At 33.6% G+C, this 24440-nt stretch overlaps 1 protein-coding gene across 2 annotated transcripts; it reads left to right on the top strand.

The window, feature by feature from the left end:
- On the top strand, nt 1-23625 carry LOC127252889 (probable acyl-activating enzyme 16, chloroplastic). Of its 2 annotated transcripts, XM_051277262.1 has the most exons (18): nt 1-409; nt 5823-6014; nt 6876-6990; nt 7386-7473; nt 12859-13070; nt 14057-14175; nt 15834-15983; nt 16143-16210; nt 18118-18223; nt 19634-19792; nt 19893-19946; nt 20024-20104; nt 21099-21236; nt 21834-21993; nt 22230-22309; nt 22400-22545; nt 23156-23213; nt 23299-23625. In XM_051277262.1, the coding sequence occupies exons 1-18, from the start codon at nt 227-229 to the stop codon at nt 23389-23391; spliced, it is 2202 nt and encodes a 733-aa protein (XP_051133219.1). In that variant the 5' UTR covers nt 1-226; the 3' UTR covers nt 23392-23625. The 2 variants fall into 2 exon arrangements, with proteins under 2 accessions (XP_051133219.1, XP_051133220.1); XM_051277263.1 differs by lacking the exon at nt 5823-6014.
- The last annotated feature ends 815 nt before the right edge of the window (nt 23626-24440 follow it).

Genomic DNA, 24440 nt, shown 5'->3' on the forward strand with positions numbered 1-24440 from the left:
CGACAGCTCCTCGTATCATCTCATCTGTCCGGAGGGATGGTGGAGACTTCAATGCAGCCACTGTTGCGGTTGTTTCTGCAACAATAATCACTGCTTTCTCTTCACTCAACTCTCTACTCTCTTCGTCATCAGATCAGACTCCTCGCCCTTTCCCTTTCACTGTTCTTGCTTCGCAGATCCTTCCTTCTTTCCTTCGCTCGCCTGCCCTCCCTTTCCCCCTGTCACAATGAATCCGACTTCTTTTTCTTTGACGGCCCCTTGTGGGTCAAGCCTAGCCCTGACTCACCTGTTATTCCCTAAACTTGGTGGATTCAGATTGATCGAGTCCAGATTCTATAATAAGAACAAGAAACCTGGACGTTGTGTTCTTGCAAGGAGTCCGAATTTTCGGATTTACTGTGACTCCCAGGTAAATCAGCTCTATTTACTGTGATTCCAGTATAGGAAACATGTTTTTGCACTCATGAAATGGGCCATTTGTTTCATGAACTATTCTTGATATGTGTCGGGTTCTTGGTTAGTGATCACTGCCTTTACTGGAGATTTTTAGCGTTAACTGCTCTTAACGCTATTTGTTATGATGTCTTTAGCGTGGGGACAAGTAGATCGATCTTTTCATAGCCCATTCTTGTTTTTCTGATGTGTTTGATATGCTCTCTCCTGTGACTTTTATTTAAATTGAAGCACAAAAGGTGCTATCTGTAACACTGCAATGGATTTTTGGTTGTTGCAGATAATAGATTTGAGGTTGTTAAGTGGATAAAGCTGACATAATCTTCTTGTAATTGGATTTTTTGCTTCTTTGCTTTTTATTTTGTTTTTCTTCTGCTATCGAAAATTTTATAAGATATGGCTGCAAGGATCTGTAGTGAGGTTGGATTGGGATGCTGATAAACAAGCACATGAAGACAATGCTTGAACTTTTTCTTGTTCACATTTTCTCATGGAAGAATAAAAGGTGTAGATGTATTTTGTTGAGTTCATTAGGAAAAATGTCATTTTGTAGCCATTGTAAAAGCTTTCATGGATGGTATTTATTGTTGGACACTCTTGTTCTTGAAATATTCCTTGCTGTTGTTTAGTTTGTCGCTAGAATAATTGGGAGGATCTTTAATAAAAGAAAAGAAAAAAAAGGAACTGTTTTCCATATTCGAAAATGTAATTTTATTTTGGAGTATCCTAAGTGGCCAACTGAAGAATACAATTGCAATGACACCACATCGAAGATAAAAACTACATCAAGTAATTGAGGCAATAATTGTTTATAGGAATCCTTTATAGTCCATTTGGCATAATTAGAGATTGGCTGAAAGTGCAACTTTTACATGGAATATTTATATCAAATCATATCATATCAAATCTAAATAAAATAAGGAAACAAAATATGTTTTAGATGCTAACTCTCCCCTCAAGTTAGTGCATGGATATCACAGATGCCCAATTTGGGCAATACGGTATGAAACAACTTACTAGGACTTCATGTGTAATGCATCAACTAGTTGAGGGTAATACATGGGCAACCTCCTCGACTATCTATTTTTGGACCAGGGCCAACGATCTTATAACTATCAATTCTCCTCTTGATACTCTTAAATCCAACTGTTGTGCCTGTTCAGGTTACGAAGGTGATTCTATGCCAGTTGGAGGCGGGAACATCTTATCTCCTGCATTCTCCGTATCCTCTGTTTTTACCAACTTCAATTCTTGAACTAGGGGCACTAATCTTAAGACTAATCCTTCTCTACTTGATACTCTTCTCTCCAATTGTTGTGCCTGTTCAGGTTACTAATAGGACTCCAATGCCGGTCACTAGGGCCGGGAACATCTCATATTCTCTTGCATTTTTCATGTCCTCTGTTTTAGATTCACCTAATCTCTTTAATAATCTTCTTTCCATTAGCAAGATCATTAAGCATTTAATTGAGATAACTTACAAAAAAGAACCAAACTTGTCCCACTGGAAAGTTGGAGTAACAAGAAAGATACTTTTTAGAGCACTCTCCCAGTAGGAAATACTCTAGCTCCATGGATGTATTATTTTTCTAGGACATGACTCTGGTTCCTTTTCAGGGGAAGATTACTAGCTATATATATATATATATATATGAATATATATATGTATATATATATATATACATATGGTGGGAGGAAAAGAAATTTTGGATTTTAGGTAACTTAGTTGATCAAAAGGAATTGTCGGGGAAGAACTTAGGGGGTGATCAAAAGGAGTTCTCTCAAGATCCTAACCATGTGGCAACCAAATCCGAACCTAGAGGAAAAAGGGAAAAGACCAGATGAATAGGAACCAAGGAAAGACCAGATGAATTGTTTTTGAAGAAAGGTTACAAAAGGAGAAATGAGGATGCTATTTTCATATCCTCCCCAGGTTCCAATGCTACTCTGCATGATACTACCATGCCATTGAATTACTCTTTTGTTGTCTCGGTCTCCACTTTTGTTGTCATTAGAAATTTCTACTTTGAGTCCCCATGTGGAGGATTAAGACATGAGACACATTTTTTCGTGATCATAGAGAACCTGATAGGTTTGGCTTTATGAAATCATCCTCAAACATCGTTTATCCTTTTTTTTTTCCGTCTTGTACTATCGGTTATCTATAGTACATTTTGCATTTGCTTTTCAATTGTCTTTGTGTTTATTTATAGTAGATTTGTAAAAAAATGGATTGTTCGTGAGTTCAGTTCAATTCGGCTCGTTTAAGCTCGTTAAAAATTTGTTCGCTAAACTAAACAAGCCGAATAAAAACACAAATTCTAGCTTGTTATGTTAACAAAGGAGCTCAAATCTATTCATAAATGTTTAATAGTGTTCATTAAAAAATAACATTAATTTCTATATTTAGTAAATATATTTCCTTTGTAATATTATATTTAATTATTTTTTTACACATTAATTAATAATTAATAATTATTATTATTAATTGAGTTTAAGTTTAAATAAAATAAAATAAAATATCTATTAACGAGTCGAGTTGAGCCGTATACGAATACAAAAGTTGCTTAATAAGCTGAGTTTTAAAAAGGAATTTAGCTCGTATACAAACACAAGCCGAGTTCAAGCCCTTAACGAGTCAAGCTCAAACATGAAAAGTTTGGCTCAATTCAGCTTGTTAGCAGCTCTAGTCATTTTTGAGTCTCTTGAAAATCCTAATAAGAAATTTAGGCTCTTCATAAGCACTCTGTGGGTGATGGTTGAACTTTTCCTACGATAAGAAGAATGTAGGATGAAAAAATTGATACATACAAAACTAAATTGGTGGCAAGAGATGCACCCAACCTTATGGAATCGACTATTAGGAGACTTTTGACTTTGTGGCAAAAATGAACATTGTGGGTCATATTATCTTTTGCACTTAATCATGACTAGCCTTTGAGATAGTTTGGTTTGAAAAATGCATTCCTAAACATAGACCCTTTGGAAAAGTTGTATATGGATCCTTGGGTTTATGCCAAAAAAGAGGCAAGATTTGTGAATTAAAGAATGCATTATAAACAGTCACCAAGGGCATGGTTTGGGAATTGATCTACTCTACAGAGTACAATTCAAGCAAGCTATGGCAGTGCACACACTTTGTTTATAAGAAAATCAGTAATGATTTTACAAGTCTTATTGTTTATGTTGATGATATGATTTTCACAAGTAGTAACAACAATTTGATAGCGAAGCTTAAATGCTATTTCTCTAAGGAATTTGAAATGAAGGGCTTGGGTACTCAAAGCTATTTCCAGGGCATTGAATTATCTCAGTTGAAATATGGACTCTTCCTCTCTTAACGGAAGTATTTACTATATATATATATATATATATTTTTTTTTTTTGAAATTAGGAACTTGGTTTCTTGTAGATACTTTTATTGAAGCGAGTAATGGCTTAAATATCTACTTGAATCTAATTCCAGCAAACAAAGAAAGGTATATAAGCGGCTAATGGGAAAATTGATCTATGTAACTCCCATTAGACCTGATCTATCCTTTCAGTTACTGTGATAAGCCAGTTCCTGCACAATCCTAGTGATGGGCACATGAATGCAATGAATCGTATCTTGCCAAATCTTAAATCATCTTTTAAGAAAAGGAGTAATGTTCTCTAACATGGTCATCTAGTGGTTGGTTCTATATATTCAGATTTTGATGGGTTCAAGTTGGACAGAAAGTCCACCTCAGTTTATGTGTCATTTGTTGGTGGACAATTTGGTGACTTGGGAAGTGCAGAAGCCCAATTTCCATACCCTTCATCATGCGATTCTCGGAGATTCCTTGGTTAAAATATTTTTTTGGTGAACTAGATCTGGTTCAGAAAAACCTTGACAATCATATTGCAAATAATCCTACAGTATCATTGCAATAAGCATATTGAACTCAACAGAAACTACATAAAATACATAATCTTTACTTTGGCAAGATAAAAGTTACATGTGATTTTGTCTTGGACATGTGTGATATCCATGCACTAACTTTAGAAGGAGAGTTAGCATATACGACTGCTATTTATAATGTTCCCATTTAGATTTGATTCGATTTAATCTAATAGAATTTACTTATCTTGAATGTGACTTTCCTAGAATATAGTTACTATGTCTTTAACTTTCCTAAGATATTCTATATAAATATTCCTCATTATATATGAAATGAAGCACTTCTCACCAATTTTTAATTTTATTATAGAAGAAACATTATAAATGTGTGCGCCTTTGTGTCTATATATGTGAGGAAGAATTATAAATTTTGAAATCCAGACTTTGTACGTACTATTAACCCACTATTTAGAAGCAGAACTTATATCGGAGGTTAGAGTATCACATTTGTAATTCCATGGTCATTGGTTTGCATTTTTTTGTTCTTTTTTTTTTTTTTTTCTAACTTACGCACAAAGAAATACACAGGTCAGACATGGCTGTTCTTAGCTTGTGCCGGAACCAAGTATAAATGTGTATATTCTTCTTGCTATCTTTGTCAGATTGTAAATTTTTTGTACATCCAAATAAGTGGGTTGATTTCCTACTTTATGTGACTTTATCTAAGATGCTACAGACTTTTGGGATGCATGCTTAGAAGCTTAACATGCTAACAACAACTTTCCTTTTGTCTTGTTCTGTGGTTAAAGTTACATCAGTCTTTCATCTGCAAAAATGAATATTGACGATTGCCAAAACACTGCATGTAGTTCTCTCTAATATGCAGAAAATGATTGGTATATTTAATCTTTCTACAAGATAAGATGAATTCTAATGAAACTGGAAAAAAACATTTTTTTTTTTTTTTCGATGCAACTGCTAAAAGTATTATTTATTAAAAGTTAAGGTAAAGATATATCTCAGACTGCAGTTAACTGGAAATACACACCCCAATATACTTCTCCATCTGTTTTCATCACATCCCTAAGTCCCAATATGTGATGGACAACCACTTTGCGAAATGTGGTGCTTTGGAGCTAGCTGAATTTTTAGTTTGGTTGCCACCTCCCTCCCCCGGAAAAAAAAAAGAAAAAAGACGACTTTTCTATCGGTACTACTCTCCACATGCTCCATAATATTAATGTTAATGAAATCTCCTCTCCAAAAACAAAAAAAAAACAAAAAAAACAAAAACATGCACATTGGCATATCATGCTGAACTTATAGTCCCGCATATATTTGTTTATCGTTGCATGATTGATGCTACAATAAAGGAAAAAATTCAAGGCATTGTGTGTTATTTCTTACACGTGCTGCTCTTTGGTTGTAAATGAGGCTTTGATGGAAAAACTGCTGAAAACAGTAGAATAAGAATCTGACATGGATTTTGATGTCACCTTTTTTGAAGACAAAAGAAGTGCAGATCAGGAAGTGTTCTCCCATTTTAGAAAATGACTTGCTCTCTGGAGATCAAATTTTATCATCTAATGAGTGGACAACAGTACCTGACATATGGAGGACCTCAGCTGAGAAATTTGGAGATCGCATAGCACTAGTGGATCCATACCATGATCCTTCAACAAATATGACTTATAAAGAGGCAAGCTTTAGATCTTGTTGCATGTATACTTCTTGTGAATTCGACTCTTCAGTCGACTATGTGTGCATGGGTTTAGCTCTAGCTTACAGTTACATTTTCTAGATAAATACATCAATCACTGTTAGAACAATGCACATGGGCCAGCCTTCCCCTTTCATCATCGAGTTGGTATTTGCTAAATTATTTCTGCCACGCATTATATAATAATAAAAAAGGTAATAAATAATAAATAAATAAAAATGCCAGTATTTTTTCCCTTTTTTTTTTCTGAAGAGACTGACTATTTATTATAATCTAGGTAAGCTTTACAATAGTAAGGAACCTGATAATGGAAAATCAAGAAATCTCAAGAAACACAAACAGATGAGAAGCAGAAGGCTCATCCAAACCTCTTGGTCATCTTTATTACAATCAGAACAAAGCTCTTTGTTTCCCCTCGCTCCATGTTAGCGAAAAAACATTTGCCGTTGTAACCATGCTGTACTACTAATGCATGAGTTTTAAATTTAAGGGTGTGTTCTTTTCTGTTTTGTTGTTAAAAATTATTGAGGTGATAATAGTGGATCAATGTAATATTTTGTGACAGAAAACGTGCTGGATGTAATGTTTATGGAGGGAAAATAATAGAATGAAAATGAAAACAAAAAACACAAACACAAAAGGACATGGCCTAAATTGTATTGAACATTCTGCTGATCTTGATGCACTCATGGTCATGAAGTTAGAAATTTACAATTTGCTAATGATTTCCTTTCCTTTTCCTTTTTTGTTTCTCGACTCTCTGGTGCTGCAGTTTTTTTTTTTTTTGATGACTAGTTTGGTTTCATGCTTTATCTGAAACATTTTCCTAATATTTTTCAGCTACAAGAAGAAATTTTGAACTTCTGCGAAGGGTTAAGGGTCATTGGACTGAAACCAGAGGAAAAAATTGCTCTTTTTGCTGACAATTCATGTCGGTGGCTTGTTTCTGATCAAGGTACTTCTATGTTTATGTCCAGCTTACTAGCACAGACGCTAGATTTCTGCAACTTTAGGTTTGTTTCTATTCTGAAGACTTGAAAAAAAGAAGAAGCATATTTTCATTGACATATGAATATATCTTCTTTAATTTTGCAACCTGAATCTTATTTATATAACTAGATATCTTAGATTATGTCACTGATTAGCAGAAATGTTTTTAGTTTTTAAAACTCCTGTATTATAGAAAAAAGATATAATGATATTTGACATCTGTGCTATATCTAATGCAAGCCGGAAAAAGATCATGAATTTTAAAATTTACTTTGTAGAACTTCTTTAATTGGATATATATTTTTCTTCGTATTAGATGTTCAACTGTGCCAATCCGTGTAATGTACTAAATTATCTCAGGTATTATGGCTACTGGAGCAATCAATGTTGTAAGGGGTACAAGGTCATCTAATGAAGAGCTTTTGCAGATATACAACCACTCAGAAAGGTCAGGCGAGCATTTTCTTTTTTGATGAACAGAATTCAGATTCCAGCTAGCATACAATATTATGACAAGACTATCAACATAGTAAACTATAGAGGAAATATTTATTGTTACGAGGCTCAATGTGTGCTGCGACTATGACTGAGCAACACCTTTGTTCCTCATAAATCTAGTCTCTCAAAAGCCAAAATAGTCAAATCAGCTCTTCAAGCCATTTCAAATTGTAAAAGGTACTGAGTGAAACAACATTAAAATATTTGCAAGCCGTATAAATTAAATGTATATGGTCATTTCTGAGAAGATGGTGAGGTAGGGGAGTTGTGGCTTTTCTCCACCTAAGGTTATAATGGATTGTGGAAATTTATATTATTCTATATGTTCAAAGAGTGTCCATGGTTACATTGTTAATATGTAGTATATTAAAAATGTACTTTAAAATGGGATAGCATGTTGAATGGTTTTAATCTCTTTACTATGCAACTTCACCTAAAAAACATACAAATTGTTTATGCAAAATATCACAACATTTCACCTAAAAACATACATTACAAACAAAAACCAAAGGCACGTAGGATCACGGAATATAAAGAATAAATGTTAACATAGAATTGTATTATCTATCTATGATTAGGAAATAATATAAAATATAATATATATATATGTCAGATTATGCTAGTTTTAAATCGTGTATATTTATTTGTTGTGTTATGTAATCCTACAATTTATAAAGAATACAATAAACATTTACACGGTATCAAAGCCTATAGCGTTTATCTAAAAACCCTAACTTGGTCATAAACCCTAATTTCTCTCAAGCACCAAGTTGAGCAGCCTTTTCACCACACCAACACCATTATTTGGTTCTCTATCTTCTAGTCCATTCCAACCACGGTCAGAAATATGCCATCTATCACCGCAGAAAATCAGTAGTTCAATTATTCCGGCTAGTTTTTGGTCTATTTCTAGTGTCTTATTCAGCAACACGCCATACTGGTGCGTAGGTCGATGTCGTTTCCTTCTGCCACTGTTCTGTATGTGCCACACATGCCGCCGTCTACACCACATGCTATCAGATTATTTGTCTCTGCCAAAATATTTGTGGCGTTCTCGTAGTCGTTGCCTATGTGATATGTTCGGAGTTGGGTCGGTGCTAAGCCAACTCCGTGTATAGATAAGTTGGGGCTTGACCATCCAAGATTAAATAGAGATTAAATGGATTGATTAAACTACTCATGTCAATCATGTGCACATTTCTTTTTGAGAGCCCTACTGAAAGAACTCTAGACCGAAAAAACTTTAAAGTTAAGCGTGTTTGCCCTATAGTAATTTTAGGATAGGTGACCTCTGAGAAGTCTTTCCAAGGGTATGCATGAGTGAGGACAAAAGCGTGGTAGAAGGACTTGTGTTGACTTGCGGGCCAGTCTACGATCGTGACATGCCCGGCGAATGTGGCTTCCGGTCTGGGGTGTTACAATTGATATCAGAGCCAAGCTGCAACAATCCATAGTTGTTGACCTGACTATTGAGGGGTCTAACAATTGATAGATCTTTGGGGTGCAATGTTGATATTGCTTTCTTAAGTAGGAGAGGATGTGATGCCCCTGAAGTTAGGCCGGTGCTAGACCAACTCCCGTGTAAGGATGAGCCAAGTCTGGGCTATCCGAGATTGAATAGAGATTAAATTAATTGAGTAAACTACTAATGTTAACAATGTGCACATTCTTTTCAGGGTGTCCCCTAGCTGGCTCTTTTTAAGTTAGTTTGTACTAAATGTCATTTGCAAGTGTACTTTAGTGTCACAAATGCATTATCCCAAAGACATTGCTATATCATACATGGACATCCTCCTTGTACAACAAATGCAATTGCTATTGATTTGACAAGAGTGTTCTTCATCGGACTCCACCATAATTCGTGCCTATTATAATGTACTTTACTTCTAGGCATCTCAACAATCATCATCCTCTGCTAGTCCTACCACGTCTTATGATGCTCAAGCTCCCCTTGTTGGTGATTTTTAGTCTACGATTGATTCATAGGGTTTTGTTTTTAGTATTCACGAGTTATTGATTTTAGTGTTACAGACCATATATATTTGGTAATAGTAATCTCTCTCTATTTTTACATTTTATCTGGGAAGCTCCCTAACCTTTATTACCTTAGTCAATGATGTTAAAACAAATCCTCAAGTTCACTTGAGTCTGCACTTTGTGTTCCATAGAGTCCATCAACCTCATATCTATCAATTTTACTTACTAGAGATTGAGATTTTTATTGCTGACTAATGATTCATTTGTTATTCATTTGTTATTCAGGATTGCAATACAAGCAGGCAATTGTTACTAGACATGAGTCTTATGTGGTATAGGACGAGTTTTTTTGTCTTTTCTCTACCCTTACTTCCATTTTTGTCGAGACTTTTGAGTTGTTTCATCAGCGGTTAGGTCATTCTAACTTGTCCTATTAAAGGGGCGTGTTTCTTTTAATGGGATTTGGAAAATTTTTGTTTGAGTTTGGTATTAAAATAATATATAATGAGATGTTTTGTATGAGAAAAATGTATCTTTTTCGGGAAACGCAGTCCAAATAGTAGAAATATAAAGTTTGGAGTGTAAAGAAACACCCTAAGTGTTTTGTCACTGTCTTCGGGGATTAATTATCAATCATTTTGCCCATCCACCCCTCAACAAAATAGGGTGATTAAGTGCAAGAACCGTCGTTTAGTAGACATAACCCACATCCTTCTACAACATCTTTCTTAGTTTTGGGCCAATATTATCCTTTTAGCTTGCTTCTTTATTAATGGTCTCCGTCAATTGCCTTAAGTCATCAGATTCCTATTTAATCTTCAACTCAATCTGTCATAATGTTGTTGTACCCTTTACCTCTTTGTGTGTTTGGTTGTATGTGTTTTGTTTATGACTACTAAGAAGGGATTCGATGTTCCAACTTAAAACCATTTGATATTAAGTGAAGTAGCCTTTTACCCTTATAAGTAAGAGGAAGTTCCCATATTTTCCGATATAGAACAATATTCAACACTCCCCCTTCGAGATGATACCATCTCAAAATCCTGACAAGGGTCAATACCCAATACGGATATCATGGCTCTGATACCATATTAGAGGATGTTAAATGGTCGTCTCACCAAAAAGCTTAAGCTTACACACCATTTATTTATTTATATTTTACAGTAGTCAACCACCATTGACCATTCTTTTGGTTTGACAATTGTGTCATTAGTCAATCAAATGTTTTATTTCTTGGCTACTATTGGGTTCAAAAGGTTATTGGTGTTATTTATCTTTCACTCATCAATATTATTTTACTGTATATATTTCTTTTAGTCGTCACCATACTTTTTAGTGTTTCCTTCCTTCTAGCCTCCATCCTCATACCTGTGGCCTCTTTTCCAGAGGCTCACATTTCCAATCCTCCACTCTAGGTTTATAGTCAGCATACATGGCATTGTCAAGATATACCTACCTTACCGCTGCTTACTTAAATTGATGAATAAGCTTTATTTTCATTGTCTTCCACATACCATCATCACATGTTGCCTTGCGACAAGGTACTCAGTCGACTCGTAATCCTAACTTGGTTTACAATTTTCTTAGTTACAACCAATTTTCTCCTATCTGTAGCGGTGTTTATTTTAGATTCTCCTTATGTTTCTCACTCTTGGCGTGAGGCTGAGTCATTCATGGTGGTGTCACACCATAGTGAAGGAAATGTTGCCTTTGCATGCCAACAATGCTTGAGAGAAAGTGTTTTCTAAATGTATGGACACTGAATATGTGTCTTCAAATGATCAGCTTACAAACATATTGACAAAGTCTCTTAGAGCCTTAGATTCAAGTTCATGTGTAACAACTAACAAGCTTGGATTGCATGACTTGTACGCACCAGCTTGAAGGGAAGTGTTAGATTAGGGTGGGGATATTTCATTAGTTTTGGGCTGTTTTAAACTATGTATATTTATTTGTTGTGATGTGTGACACTATGATTTATGAAGAATACAATAAAAGTTTACAATATATATATATATATGGTGTTTACTTGTGATTTGATCACAACTCTACTATCCAAGCTACTAATTCTCCTAAAAAATTGATCACATCCAATATCAATTTTTCATTAAAGACATTACATCTAACAACTATGTCACACACACACACACACACATATATATATATACATAAGCACACAATAATCAAAAGTAAACAAACCCATATTAATTTGTTGGTTTACTTTCTTCCTAAAGTTAGATCCCTTTGATTGTATATGTGTGTACCACTACATTGAGTAATACAAATAACTTTTCACTCCAAGTTTACTTTGATATGACATTTTGTTAGATTTGATTGAGAGTGAGTTTTCTTTATATTATGCTTGTACTATTACTGCATGCCATCATTTGAAATTCCGAAATTGTGATATTAATGCTTCGTTATTTTTATTTTTTTACATGCACACAGGAAATTAAAATCTTGCTCTTGAATGAAAATATGGAATTTTGCTTGTATGGTACGAATCTACTAGCTCTAGTGCAATGAACGAACATATTTATACAGAACTTTATAAGCCAATTAAAGATGGTAACCCAGCTATAACCAATCAATGTATTTTATCGGTTGATGTCAATTTCTTTTGGAAAGTAAATGATTATATTTGTGAAAAAGGAGTTTGGATATATAGAGATTTAGTAAGTGAGAGGTGACCATCACTGTTTAAAATTAGGTGTATATGAAACAATCGAGAAAACTCAAAATAATAACGCAACAGTCATGTTCCCAAGTCCTTTCCGTTCCTAGAGCCGTGCATTGTGAGGAAGTCAACAAATATACGTCAAAAATGATGTGTTGCAATATGTTTTTTTCGAAATTGAGCTTCCACTTGGATGGAGCACTTTGAACCCAACCAAGGGCTTTGTGGATTTGCACTCCGCTACAATTTGAAGTTATTGTTCAGTTTGCTCTTGGATAAGATATTCTATGATATGAACAAAATATATGTTTCTGCATGATTTGAATCTTCTTTGCCTATGGATCTGGACACAGGAAGAGTATTTGGACATCAATTTATATGTTCTTTAATATTGACCTATAATTTAGGCTATTTAGTTGAGCTACATTGTGTTTATATGTGCAATTTATACCAAAATATTGTTGCTTTTACATTGAAATTTTGTGGTTGGTAGGGAGATAATTATCTTTGAAAACTAGCCGTTGTTTAAATCATCAAATCATTAGTAACTTCTTTATTACTGTTGGACATATTTGACCATTTCCCCTGTAGAAAGTTCTCTAGTGGCAATTGCAAAGACAAAATTTTGATTAATTCTGTAATCCATTCTTATATTGAAATTATATCGCTTCCTAATTGTAGTGTTGCGTTAGTGGTGGATGACCCTGAGATGTACAATCGGATTTCAGTACCCTTTCACTCTCGAGCTGCTGTAAGATTTGTCATATTGCTCTGGGGAGAGAAACCTTACATCTCAAATGAAGCTGCAGAAGGAGTTCCTATTTATAGTTACCAGGAGATAATAGATTTAGGCCGAACAAGTCGTGAAACTTTACATCATTCTGGTGAATCTAGTAAGTCTATTTTAGTATTCTATCCATTTTATACAATGTTATAAAATATGGAACTTTAATGTGGCAGTATATCCATATATCCATCTTAACATATGATATTCTTTGATTTTTATTGGCAAAAATCAGTTCTGAATTTCTTGTATTGTTATTAATATTTTTCATTTAAAAAATGTCTCCAACGAATTTGTTGCTTGAGTGAGATAACATCTTAACAATTGCCACATATTTTGGCTATTTCAAATGAAAATATAACACACATGTATATTGTAATATTGTACATCTTGGTCTTACACTTATTCCTAATTAGTCAGTGTCCCAAGGAATTTTATGAGGCAGTTGAGTTTGAAAAAAGTTATGAATGCAAGGGTGCATTAAATTGATCTCATACTTGGAAGGTTTTTATTGAAACTCCAGCCATAATGTGAAATCATTATATTATGATATTATCTGCAGATCTACACTGCGATAGAATTGGTTAGATTTTTTTATCCTTTTTTTTCTTTTGAGTGGGTTGTATTTTAATAGAGGAGCCAACCTTCGAATTTTAATAATGTTAGTTGTATTCTCTTCTATAATTTTTTGTATTCAATGATCTTCTATATTAACTAATTATTAAATGTATCCTATATTGTATAAAATTGTTAAAACTAGTAAGTTAGAAATTGAAAGCTTGTGAGCTAGTTGATGATCTTTTGTACTAATTAATTGGAGCTCATGCTTGACTAGTGAAAGTTGAAACTCTATTATGCATACTGAAGCATGGATTTCTTTGAACTCAGAACAATTATTTAATTGAGTTGCCTTGTTAAGATAGTTAGTTTAAGTTACTGGGATATGATGGTCTTTAAGTGATGAAATTATCGTCTTTCAAAGTTCGGATAATATTCTGGTACTATGCAAAAAGCAATTATTTAATTTTGTTTTTATTCTTATTCATGACACGCCAACCAAATATTACTGATTCGTTGAATTGACGTGAACTTCAGGAAAGCAATATTCATATAAAACTATAAGCACTGATGATGTTGCAACACTTGTGTATACAAGTGGCACCACGGGCAATCCTAAAGGTGTTATGCTGACGCACAAGAATTTGCTTCACCAGGTCAGCTGTTATCTCATTATTTTTTTATGCAAAGATAAGGTTCTTGACTTGTTAAAGCAATTCTTTCTGGGCATCCTTCTGCTTGGTAAGATCATGAGGCACAAGTTCACCCTTGTATGTTCTTTCTACATAAGAAATACTATGTTTCACTGATTGGACCTGACCGACATTTGCTTAAGATTCAATAGGAAAAAGTTATTAAATAAGGCTGATATTACATGGTTTTATGCTCATAGTTGGGAAAAAATCCCTCTTTGCATATTAATATGTTACATTTTTCCTCTATCTATAGGTGTAGGATGGTGTGAATCTCAAAAATGGCATTCATAAACTAGAAAAAAATTCTAGAATACACACATAAGGTTTATGCATTATTATTTTCCAGTAGTTACTTCTCCAAAACAATTGAAATGAAAAGGACTATATAATTTTGCCATGGATATACTCTTAAAAGGACCGATACATTATGGCCATATATCCTCATTTAAAAGTATTTGGAACATTCGAACAAATCCACATTCCCCCCCGCCCCCATCATTCAAACCTAGCAATAGATGCTTTTGGTTCATAACTGTGTGGCAACTAGGAATTTTTTTATTTCAGCATTGATATCGCACTAGATCTGCATTATCTAATGGTGTAATCTTGTTTTATTGGAGAAATTTTGAGTATTTAATGATTCAAATATAGACTATTGCTGCCAAATAAGTTATGGCAGTGTAATAAGTGCCAGTCAGCTCAAGCTGGAAGTGTTACACCATTTAAGAAGTAAAATATAGTCTCTAAATATGTTGTTGAAGAAAACTATAGAGCCATGGTTTTAGTATGTGAGATGGTATGGGTTGAACAATTGATGTTAGAAGTTGGCCACAAACTTGATCTTCCAGAAAAAGTAAGGTGTGATAATTAGGCTACTCTACACATTGCATTTAATCTAGAAATTTGTTAACAAACAAAGCATATTGAAGTTGATTTCACTTTATTCCTAAGTGTTCAAGTTTGCATCTCTATAGAATAAGTCAAGTCGAAAGATCAACTTGGAGATATATTTATCAAGGTGGATTATGGATCTGCTATATATGTGACAAGTTACGCTATATACGCTCTAGCTTGAGGGAAGGGTTGACTATATAACTAGACATTGATGAAGATGGAATAATTAGAGCAAGATTAGGACAGGATTCTTAGGGATTTTTTATATGTATCCTAGTACAGATAACCCTCTGATTTATATGTATATGTAGGTACTGCAATTAAGATTATACGCATGAAAATAATTTTTCTTGATTATTACGCTAATACATATAACTAGGTAAAACCCTAATCTAATTTGGGCCTAGGCCTACAATCTACAATATATACATAACAATATATATAGTGTATTACAGTGCACACATTCCATTATTAACGGCACTGAAATTTCATAAATCTAACACTTTTCTGCTCCTATTGTTCTGCTTATTGAAATTAAAGCAAAACATAACACACACACAATGTGTATAGTTGATTTTGAACTGTATTTCATTATTATATCTAAAACTAACTGCAGAATTTTGATTCATGGTTCCAATATTTCATATCATTTTTGGTCTGTATTTTTATATTTGACACTAGTATGCCTTTAGAAAACTAATGAGATACACAGTTGTTCTCTACAGATTAAATATTTATGGGACATTGTGCCAGCCATTCCTGGGGATAGATTTCTGAGTATGCTGCCACCCTGGCATGCATATGAACGAGCTTGCGAGTATTTCATATTTACTTGTGGAATTGAGCATGTATACACTACAGTGAAGAATTTGAAGGTATATTGTTTTCTTAAAATATAGATCATTTTCCTTTCAGCCATTCTTCTTGAACTCTCAAAACAGTGATATAATATAACTGGGCTTTTGCTTCTCATATTTTCAAATGGAAATATCTTTCCCACGCAATGGTGAACCAATATATTAGTTTTCTTGCAGGAGGATTTGCGTCGTTATCAGCCTCATTATCTTATTTCTGTTCCATTAGTATATGAGACGCTTTACAGGTAATATTCTACCTCTTTAAACTTCTTGTTCTTCATTGAAAATTATCTTGGATGTTGAATAATGGGAGAAAGTATGATGCATAATCTTTATTATAACTTAATTATCTTGGAGAGAATCAACCCTTTGGGAATTAATGAAATTTACTACTTAGTGTGTTTTATAAATATTTTTTTCCTACTATATTATATACTTGAAAATTGTTGGCACTTACTCATTTATTTATTTGAAACATTAAAAGTAGATTTATTTGAAGGATATAATACATGTCTTTAGCTTTGTGGTAGCTATCTAACTCGGGGCTAGAGATGGTATCGTTATGCTAAGAGAGCTATCTAACTTAAAGCAGAACTAAAGTCGTGCAATAAAGTTGGTGGTACCTTGGGCACCACTTTTCGAAAAAAATTCTGCCGAACAGTTTGCACTTCCAGGAACATGATCAAAACGGATGAGGGGGGGTCTTGAAATGAAATCCCAAAGTTTGTTGATGGCGAAATTTAGGTTCCACCTACCAATTTAACAGTTTCTAACTACTTGAAATACAAAATATGACATAGCAAACTTTTGGACCATTCCCTGTGGAGCTGACAGTAGTGTTTAGTAACTATGATATTAGTGTGCTTGCTTAGAAGGCAAAACAACAGAAGGGCTGAATAAGTTTTGTGACAATATAATAGAATAAATGACCTACATAGATAGATAAATAGTAGAGTAGATGAGAAGATTTAATAAATTACTATCATATATATTGTTTATTGCTGATATGCAATATGTATTTCTCCATAAAGTTCAATTGAGTAAGAATAAAGTAGTAAATATTTGGAACAAAATCAAAATCTCTACATTATTAAGTGAGTCATGAAACAAGGTAGCTTCCGAAAGTAGCTTCCATTTAACAAAAGAAAAACTAGTAAGGTATCTTAATAGCATACCCTTGCACCAGCTTAAGCTGAATAACTACCCAAAATTTGTGTCCCTTCTGCCTGCTCTTATGCTATAAATGTGCTGAAATTCCAAATAACGAAACCCAGAATAACTAAAACACATCCGTCAGGTGTCCTAATCTAATAAGATTCCTATACTAGCAGGGATTCTTGAGGAAGGCTATGATTAACCCCAGATGGTTTGTTTCCCTCTAACCAGTGAGAAATGACTTCTCACCTCTAGCAAACATAAGTTAGTGCAATCAACGATAGCCTGATGGCCCTTACTTCATTGCTTATCTCTTCATCCAGTAAACAATTGCTTAGCTACACCTTAGGGATTGATTTGATTTTCAATTAAGAACAATTCATTTTCTTTTGCTTGTTTTGCTTTGTGGCTTACTGAAGCTGTTCGCTTTGAAAATTTCTGCTTCACAAAGTTCGCTCAAAATAAAAACCCAGAACATCACCTTCTAGCCTGAAACATAACAGATTCATACCACATCATATCCAGTGGGGAACATGTTTAAATCAATATCTAGGAAGGCAATGATGTAGATTTTTTCTTACGAATGCACATAAATAGTCTCTCTTTGCATTAAGGAAACATACTAAATATTCACTTTATCAGCAGACTGTCACTATGATAAACTCTATATATTATTTAATTAATATGATATTTTAAAGATGGCATAGGCATACATTTGAGTGAATGTTAAAGAAATAAGGACACAAAGATTTGTATATTAGTTTAAGCTTTTAAATGTCTTGATCATTCTACATAGTACATAAATTTCAATTGCTAAATATACATACATATTTTTGTTATATCTTAATTGTAGATAAATTTAATTTATTGATTGTCATTACTTTGATTTCATTTATTCCATGAGTAAGTGTATTTTCTTGATTGTCGTTTGCCCCTTTTTCAGCATGTTGTTGTGATGAAGGAATAATATCATTGAATTGGGTTTTATACACTGCAGTGCAATACAGAAGCAGATTAATATGAGTTCTGCTGTACGTAAGCTTATCGCACTTCAATTCCTAAAGATCAGTGTAGCCTTCATGGAAGCGAAAAGAATATACGAGGTTGAACTTACTGAACTGCTTGCAGGATTTTTGGACTTTTTGTGCTCCTTTTTGATGTATAGTTGTTTTCTTAGGTCAATATTTAAATGTTCGAATATTAGTGTGTCCATAAATCTAGACATTCCAACACTGCTAGAGCTAATGACATTAATAATTGTGCAGTTACTGATGTCCTGTCACATTAATCAGAATCATCTTTGGCATGCTCTTAAATGAATATAGAATCATTTATTTGAGAATTTTTTTAAAATTAATTTCAATCAGTTTTTGCAAAATATTAATTATACTACTTTTCATACATCAATGTATTTGTGCATCCATTTGAAACTCCAATCATTTCTTACCCTATTAGTCTAAGTGTTTATGGTAATGGGGCAGGAGTTAACAGACCAAATTTATAGAATGAAATTTGATGTGTTCCTATCACCTTTTTTTAATCATCTTGAGCTTCAATGATGCTATTATCTGACAAGTGTATAAAGATATTGATCTATGTTGAGTCTCAATACTTGGGTATCTCACACTATTTTGGCCTCATAATGTGTTCTCTGCTTGAGTGTCAGTACTAGCCCTTGGATGTGTGATCAAGTGAAATTACAGTCACTTACCTATGATCCTTTTAGATATGTTTTGGAAGTGGTTTTTGGAATATTGGGTTGGTTTAAGAATAGTAGAAAGTTGAATAGAAAATAGATATGCTATGTGATATAGATTGGTGTTGGATGTAATGTTTTGAATAGAGAATAAGTTTTCAACGTAAAATTTTAAATGAAAATTAGGTTTTGGATATGATGTTTTTTAGAGAGGGAAATTTTGACGAATAGTGTGAAAACACAGAGTAAACTGTGCCTAGTTTCTGCCTGATCTTCATTTCATTGCCGCTAGACTTCCAAAAAGTTACTTCAGCTGTGCCCTTTGATTAGTCTCAACAGAGAAAATCATTTGTTAGCAAATGGAAAATCTTGATGATTACTGTTGAATATTGTCCCACATTGCTAAATGTGTAGGATCTCCCCTATAATATAAGGGTGAAGGGCCACTCCACCTATTACCAAGTGGTTTTAAGTTGGATGTCCAGATCCCTTCTTAACATGGTATCATAGCCATGGTGTCCGTATTGGGTTTGGATCCTTTATGGATTTTCGAGATTATCATCTCGAAGGGGGAGTGTTGAATATTGTCCATTTAATCTTGTTTATGTTAGTCAATTAACCAAAACTTTGCACTGCTCAATAACATTTGGCTCTGATGCCCGGATCCCTTCTTAACAATTACCACTGATGATTCTTCTGATTTCATTTCTTGAGAGTTTTTTTTTTTTTGGTATTGATATTATAATTCATACTTTTATCTTTATATTGCATTTGGTTTTCAGCTCTGTTCTTTATAATCTTCTTGTCTTTTTCCTAGGGAAAATGTCTGGCTACAAAACCTGAGCAGCCTTCTCTCCTTTATGCAATCTTTGATTGGCTGTGGGCAAGCATCGTTGCTGCATTATTGTTTCCAATTCATATGTTGGCAAAAAAGCTTGTCTATAGTAAAATACATTCTTCTATTGGCATTTCAAAGGTTTGTCTGGATATTTTTTTCCTTTAAATTTGCTAGCTCTAATATGTTAACAATAATATCTCTGAGAAATACTTAGAAAACTGTCCTATACACTTGATAGGCTGGTGTAAGTGGAGGTGGCAGCTTGCCTTCTCATGTTGACAAGTTCTTTGAGGTTAGATTCTTCTATTCTGCATCAATTATAAATGTGATGAGGCTGCTTTCTAAGAACACCATGTTCTCTTGACACAGGCAATTGACATAAAGGTTCAAAATGGATATGGTTTAACTGAATCTTCTCCTGTTGTTGCTGCTCGAAGGCCACACTGTAATGTAAGAAATGTATATATTCATATTAATTAAATAGAGCTATGCATGTACTATTGTGTAAATCTTTGAATTAGTTCTCAGAGAATGTTAGTATGCAAAATTTGAAACCATTTATTGAATCTGCTTTTATTTTTATTTTTATTTTTTTATATTCCTTGGGTTTCTTGTATCGTGATATATCACTGCTGTCTAGATTTCTGATTGTGATCTTCAATTACGATAATATCATTTATGGACTGATGCACCTTGATATGGGAGTGATGAGAATGACCCATATATCTTTTTATCTGGTTACTGGGAAAAGATTTATTACTTGTGTGGGGTGCTAGCTTGTGCTGATGAAGACAGCTTCTTAAAAGCTATCATGGCCCAAAATATTTCTGGCTAAGCTTCTTTAATAGAAAGAAGGGCATTTTTGGTTTTATGCCTTAACTGTAGTTATAGCCAGTTTTATCATAGTGAAATATCAGATCTCATCAACATTACAAAGTTATACATGTTCTTCATCTATATTGGTCATTTTTAAATTATATACAGCAAGTTCAAGTTCTGTAATTGAAGTGACGATATCATTAGTTTGCTAGCACCAATTGTGAACCCACTTGTAATATGTGAAGGCTTCAAAGAAATGCAGGGTTAATCCATAGCTATCCCATCGATTCCTTTGTATTTCTTTCTCAATCCTTCTTTCTGATTTGTGTTTCTTAATCTGTCCATCTTTAAGTTCCTTGTGCAATAGGTAGGTTATGAACTCATTTCGACTATGCCTCCTTCAGACCCGGTAATATCTATGCCACGAATGCAGAGTTATTGTATTTTATGTTTTTGTTACTTTTTTTTATATCCTATAACATGCAATAATTACAAAAACTGAAATTAGTGACTTAGACTTTGGTACACAGTTGTAGAGCTGAATTATTTTCAAACTTTATCTAGTGTGACCGGTTCCAATTTCAAAATGGCTGCTCTTTTTTTTCTTTATTTTTTGTGTACAAAGGTTCTTGGTTCAATTGGGCATCCTATTCAACAAACAGAAATAAAAGTTGTCGATCCTGAAACAAATGCTGATCTTCCACATGGGTCAAAAGGCATTGTCAAAGTAAGGGGACCACAAGTGATGAAGGGTTATTACAAGGTAATATTTTTTCTCATCATGACATTTGTAGTGATAAATGTCTACTCTCAAGTATTTTAATTTTTCATATTAAGATAATTATTCTACATATATTTCGAAGAAGGAAAAGATGAGCCTATGACAAGTCTTGCCCACCCACACTCAAGTGAAAATTCTTTCTACCCTGATTGAATAACCCCATAGGTATAAACTTCTGGACCTTGAATTGATCAGATAGCATATATTTTTTCATCGTTAATATTTTAGATTTAGTGATGAGCCAGCATTAAAGATCCTAAACTGCAACATTTAGATTTACAAATTCCTTGTGTAAAGACAATGTGAACTGTTAAGAAAGTGTCACTTGACTTAGTAGAACAATTCCCCAAATAAGCCTTTTGCTCTATGATTTTCTTTTGCATGATTGATCTGTAATATTGGCAGGTTTGCTCAGGCGAGTCCAGAAATATTGATACTTGAGAGTCATTTTTGTTGAGAAATATAACTGTTTCAAATCTCACATTATGTTTTCAATCGTCGCTGACTATGATTGTAATCACTTTAGATCAATTTCTGTGGGAAAAATTATTCATTATTATTTTTTGGAAATGTTACCAGAATCCCTCAGCAACAAGTCAAGCTATAGATGATGAAGGGTGGCTAAACACTGGTGATATTGGTTGGATTTCTCCTCCTCATTCTAGAGGACGAAGTCGTCAAGCTGGAGGTGTAATTGTTCTAGAGGGACGGGCAAAAGATACAATAGTTCTTTTGACAGGTATTTAAAATTCTCGCTTGTTGCATAGTCCAAAGTCTTTCAAAAAAGGGAGTTTATTTGAATTCAGTAAAACAATATACAATTACATGAAGTTCAAAAACCAGAGAAGAAGATAAAGAAAAGTTCTGTATCTTTGTTCTGGAGATCTCCTCTTCCAGAAGCAACCGAATAAATCTGAACCTGTTTGATATTTGGCCTATAATCTATTTTCGAACTCATGCCAAATGTTCCGACAGGTGAAAACGTTGAGCCTTCTGAGATTGAAGAAGCTGCCATGAGAAGTAGCCTTATACAACAAATAGTGGTCATTGGGCAGGTGATAATATTCACCTGTTCAAATCGTCACCATTTTATGTACACAACATGAAACTCCATTAACATGGTATTTTACTCAATATTAAATCAGGATCAGCGAAGGCTTGGAGCATTAATTGTACCAAACAAAGAAGAGATACTCCTAGAAGCTAAAAGGTTGTCCATGGTGGAAAATTCTGCAACTGAACTCAGCAAGCAGCAACAGACCAACCTGTTGCACAACGAATTGCAAAAATGGTAAGAAAATTTATACCCCCTTTTGAAGTGAGGGAAAATATATAACCAGAGGACTAATGGTTTTCCTATTTGTTTCTTGAGAAGGCATATTTTGGCTTCTGTCCTTATTGAAATCCGTAGAGTCCGTTAAAACAACCCTTCATGCCGTACCCGCACCTTAATACATCCTTTCCAATACCTGTATACAATATTTTCAAAAAATGAAATAATTAATACACTTCATCTCATCACACCACACAAATAAAAAAATGAATATACATTTTTGTTTCTCATTGCATCACCTAATTTTCCCGGTATCTGCCTAAATTCTCATGTCGAAATTCAAATGTTGCTTCTTATATGGAACAGAGGGAGTATTTTATTAGGTTTTGTTTGGTTTTGATTTGAAATTGGATTGTTGATGTAATAGTATTTTAATGTAATATTTCGTAAGAGTAAATAGTGGATTATATCGATAATCGTGTGAACTGAATAATGGTTATTTTGATTTCAAATAGAAACCAAACACACCCAAATATCCCCGTAATATTACGCATATTAATTCAATTTTTCAAGTGTATAAAGTTCATATAATCGTGTACTGATGCTTGTATGAATGCAATCGTCGCAGGACCTCAGACTGTTCGTTCCAAGTCGGGCCCATACTCATTCTTGATGAGCCTTTCACAGTAAAATTCTTGGTTTTGTGCAGTTTAGTTTAATCTCCTTCGATTGAAGTACTGATGACCTTTTTATGCACGTATTATTTTGCAGATAGACAGCGGTTTAATGACTCCAACGATGAAAATACGCCGGGACCAAGTCGTATCTTTATACAAAGAGCAAATTGATAGCTTATACAAGTGAGTTTGCTGATGTAGCCTCTTTGTGTGTTCTGTTATCTTCATACTATATATGCTTTTGCTTGAGGATGACTCTTTCGAAAGAAGAATTCCAAATATGTAATCATCTATATATATATATAATAAAAATAAAAATTGTTGAATAAGGCAACACTGTTTTAATCATGGACAGTGTTGATCTTGTATGTATTCAATCATATATGATATTTTTAGTCAGGACTACTTTACCTTTTGCTTAGTGTGGAAATAAATATGATTGGCAATGCTAACTTTCTTTTAGTATAAAGTGCTGACATTATAACTTTATTTATAGTGGGTTTGTTTGGTTGGTTTAAACCAAGATCACTAATATTCGGCTCCTACTGTCTTAATAAAAAATATATTAGTTTTTTTTTTTTTATAAAATATTATTTAAATAAAAAGTTAAACCAAAACTAAGCAACAACATTGTATTTCGATGTTGGCGAAATTCCTAAGATTACAATAACTTCTATTGGGAGTTTACCGGATAGTCTATCGAAATGGATGAACACAATAATCTTGTCATTATTTGTCAAAATTGTTCATAATTCTCAATTGTTTTCGAAGTTCAGTGTAAATTTTGTTGTATTTAAAAATTGTATGTCATTCCATTATATTTTAGAAAAAGTTGGCATGAAATCTTTTTTATATTTTTTGTGAAATGAGAAGATTTTTTATCTATATTTTTGCAAAGCGGGGATTTCATGCAACGTTTTTTAAAGTATAAGGAGGCTCCGTGCAACTTTTAAGGATAATTTTACTCCATTATTTAAACATGTTTAAAGTTTAAACTACATAGCCAATATTATTCTTTCATATTGAAGTTTATATAAATATATATCCCCAAGTTGTTATAAATATATGTGCTCAACTTCTTAGGTGTGTTTGTTCGGGGATTGGGTTTTATATACACTATTTATTTCATTTTTTACTCTAAAAAATATCAAATCAAACATTTATTTTTCATTTTTTTATATTATACTAAAAATCAATTTTACATCCAAAATATCACATCAATACCTATTTATATCA

The sequence above is a fragment of the Andrographis paniculata genome, unplaced genomic scaffold (genome assembly GCF_009805555.1).
Source record: "Andrographis paniculata isolate CXL003 unplaced genomic scaffold, ASM980555v1 Contig49END, whole genome shotgun sequence".
NCBI classification, from domain to species: Eukaryota; Viridiplantae; Streptophyta; class Magnoliopsida; order Lamiales; family Acanthaceae; genus Andrographis; species Andrographis paniculata.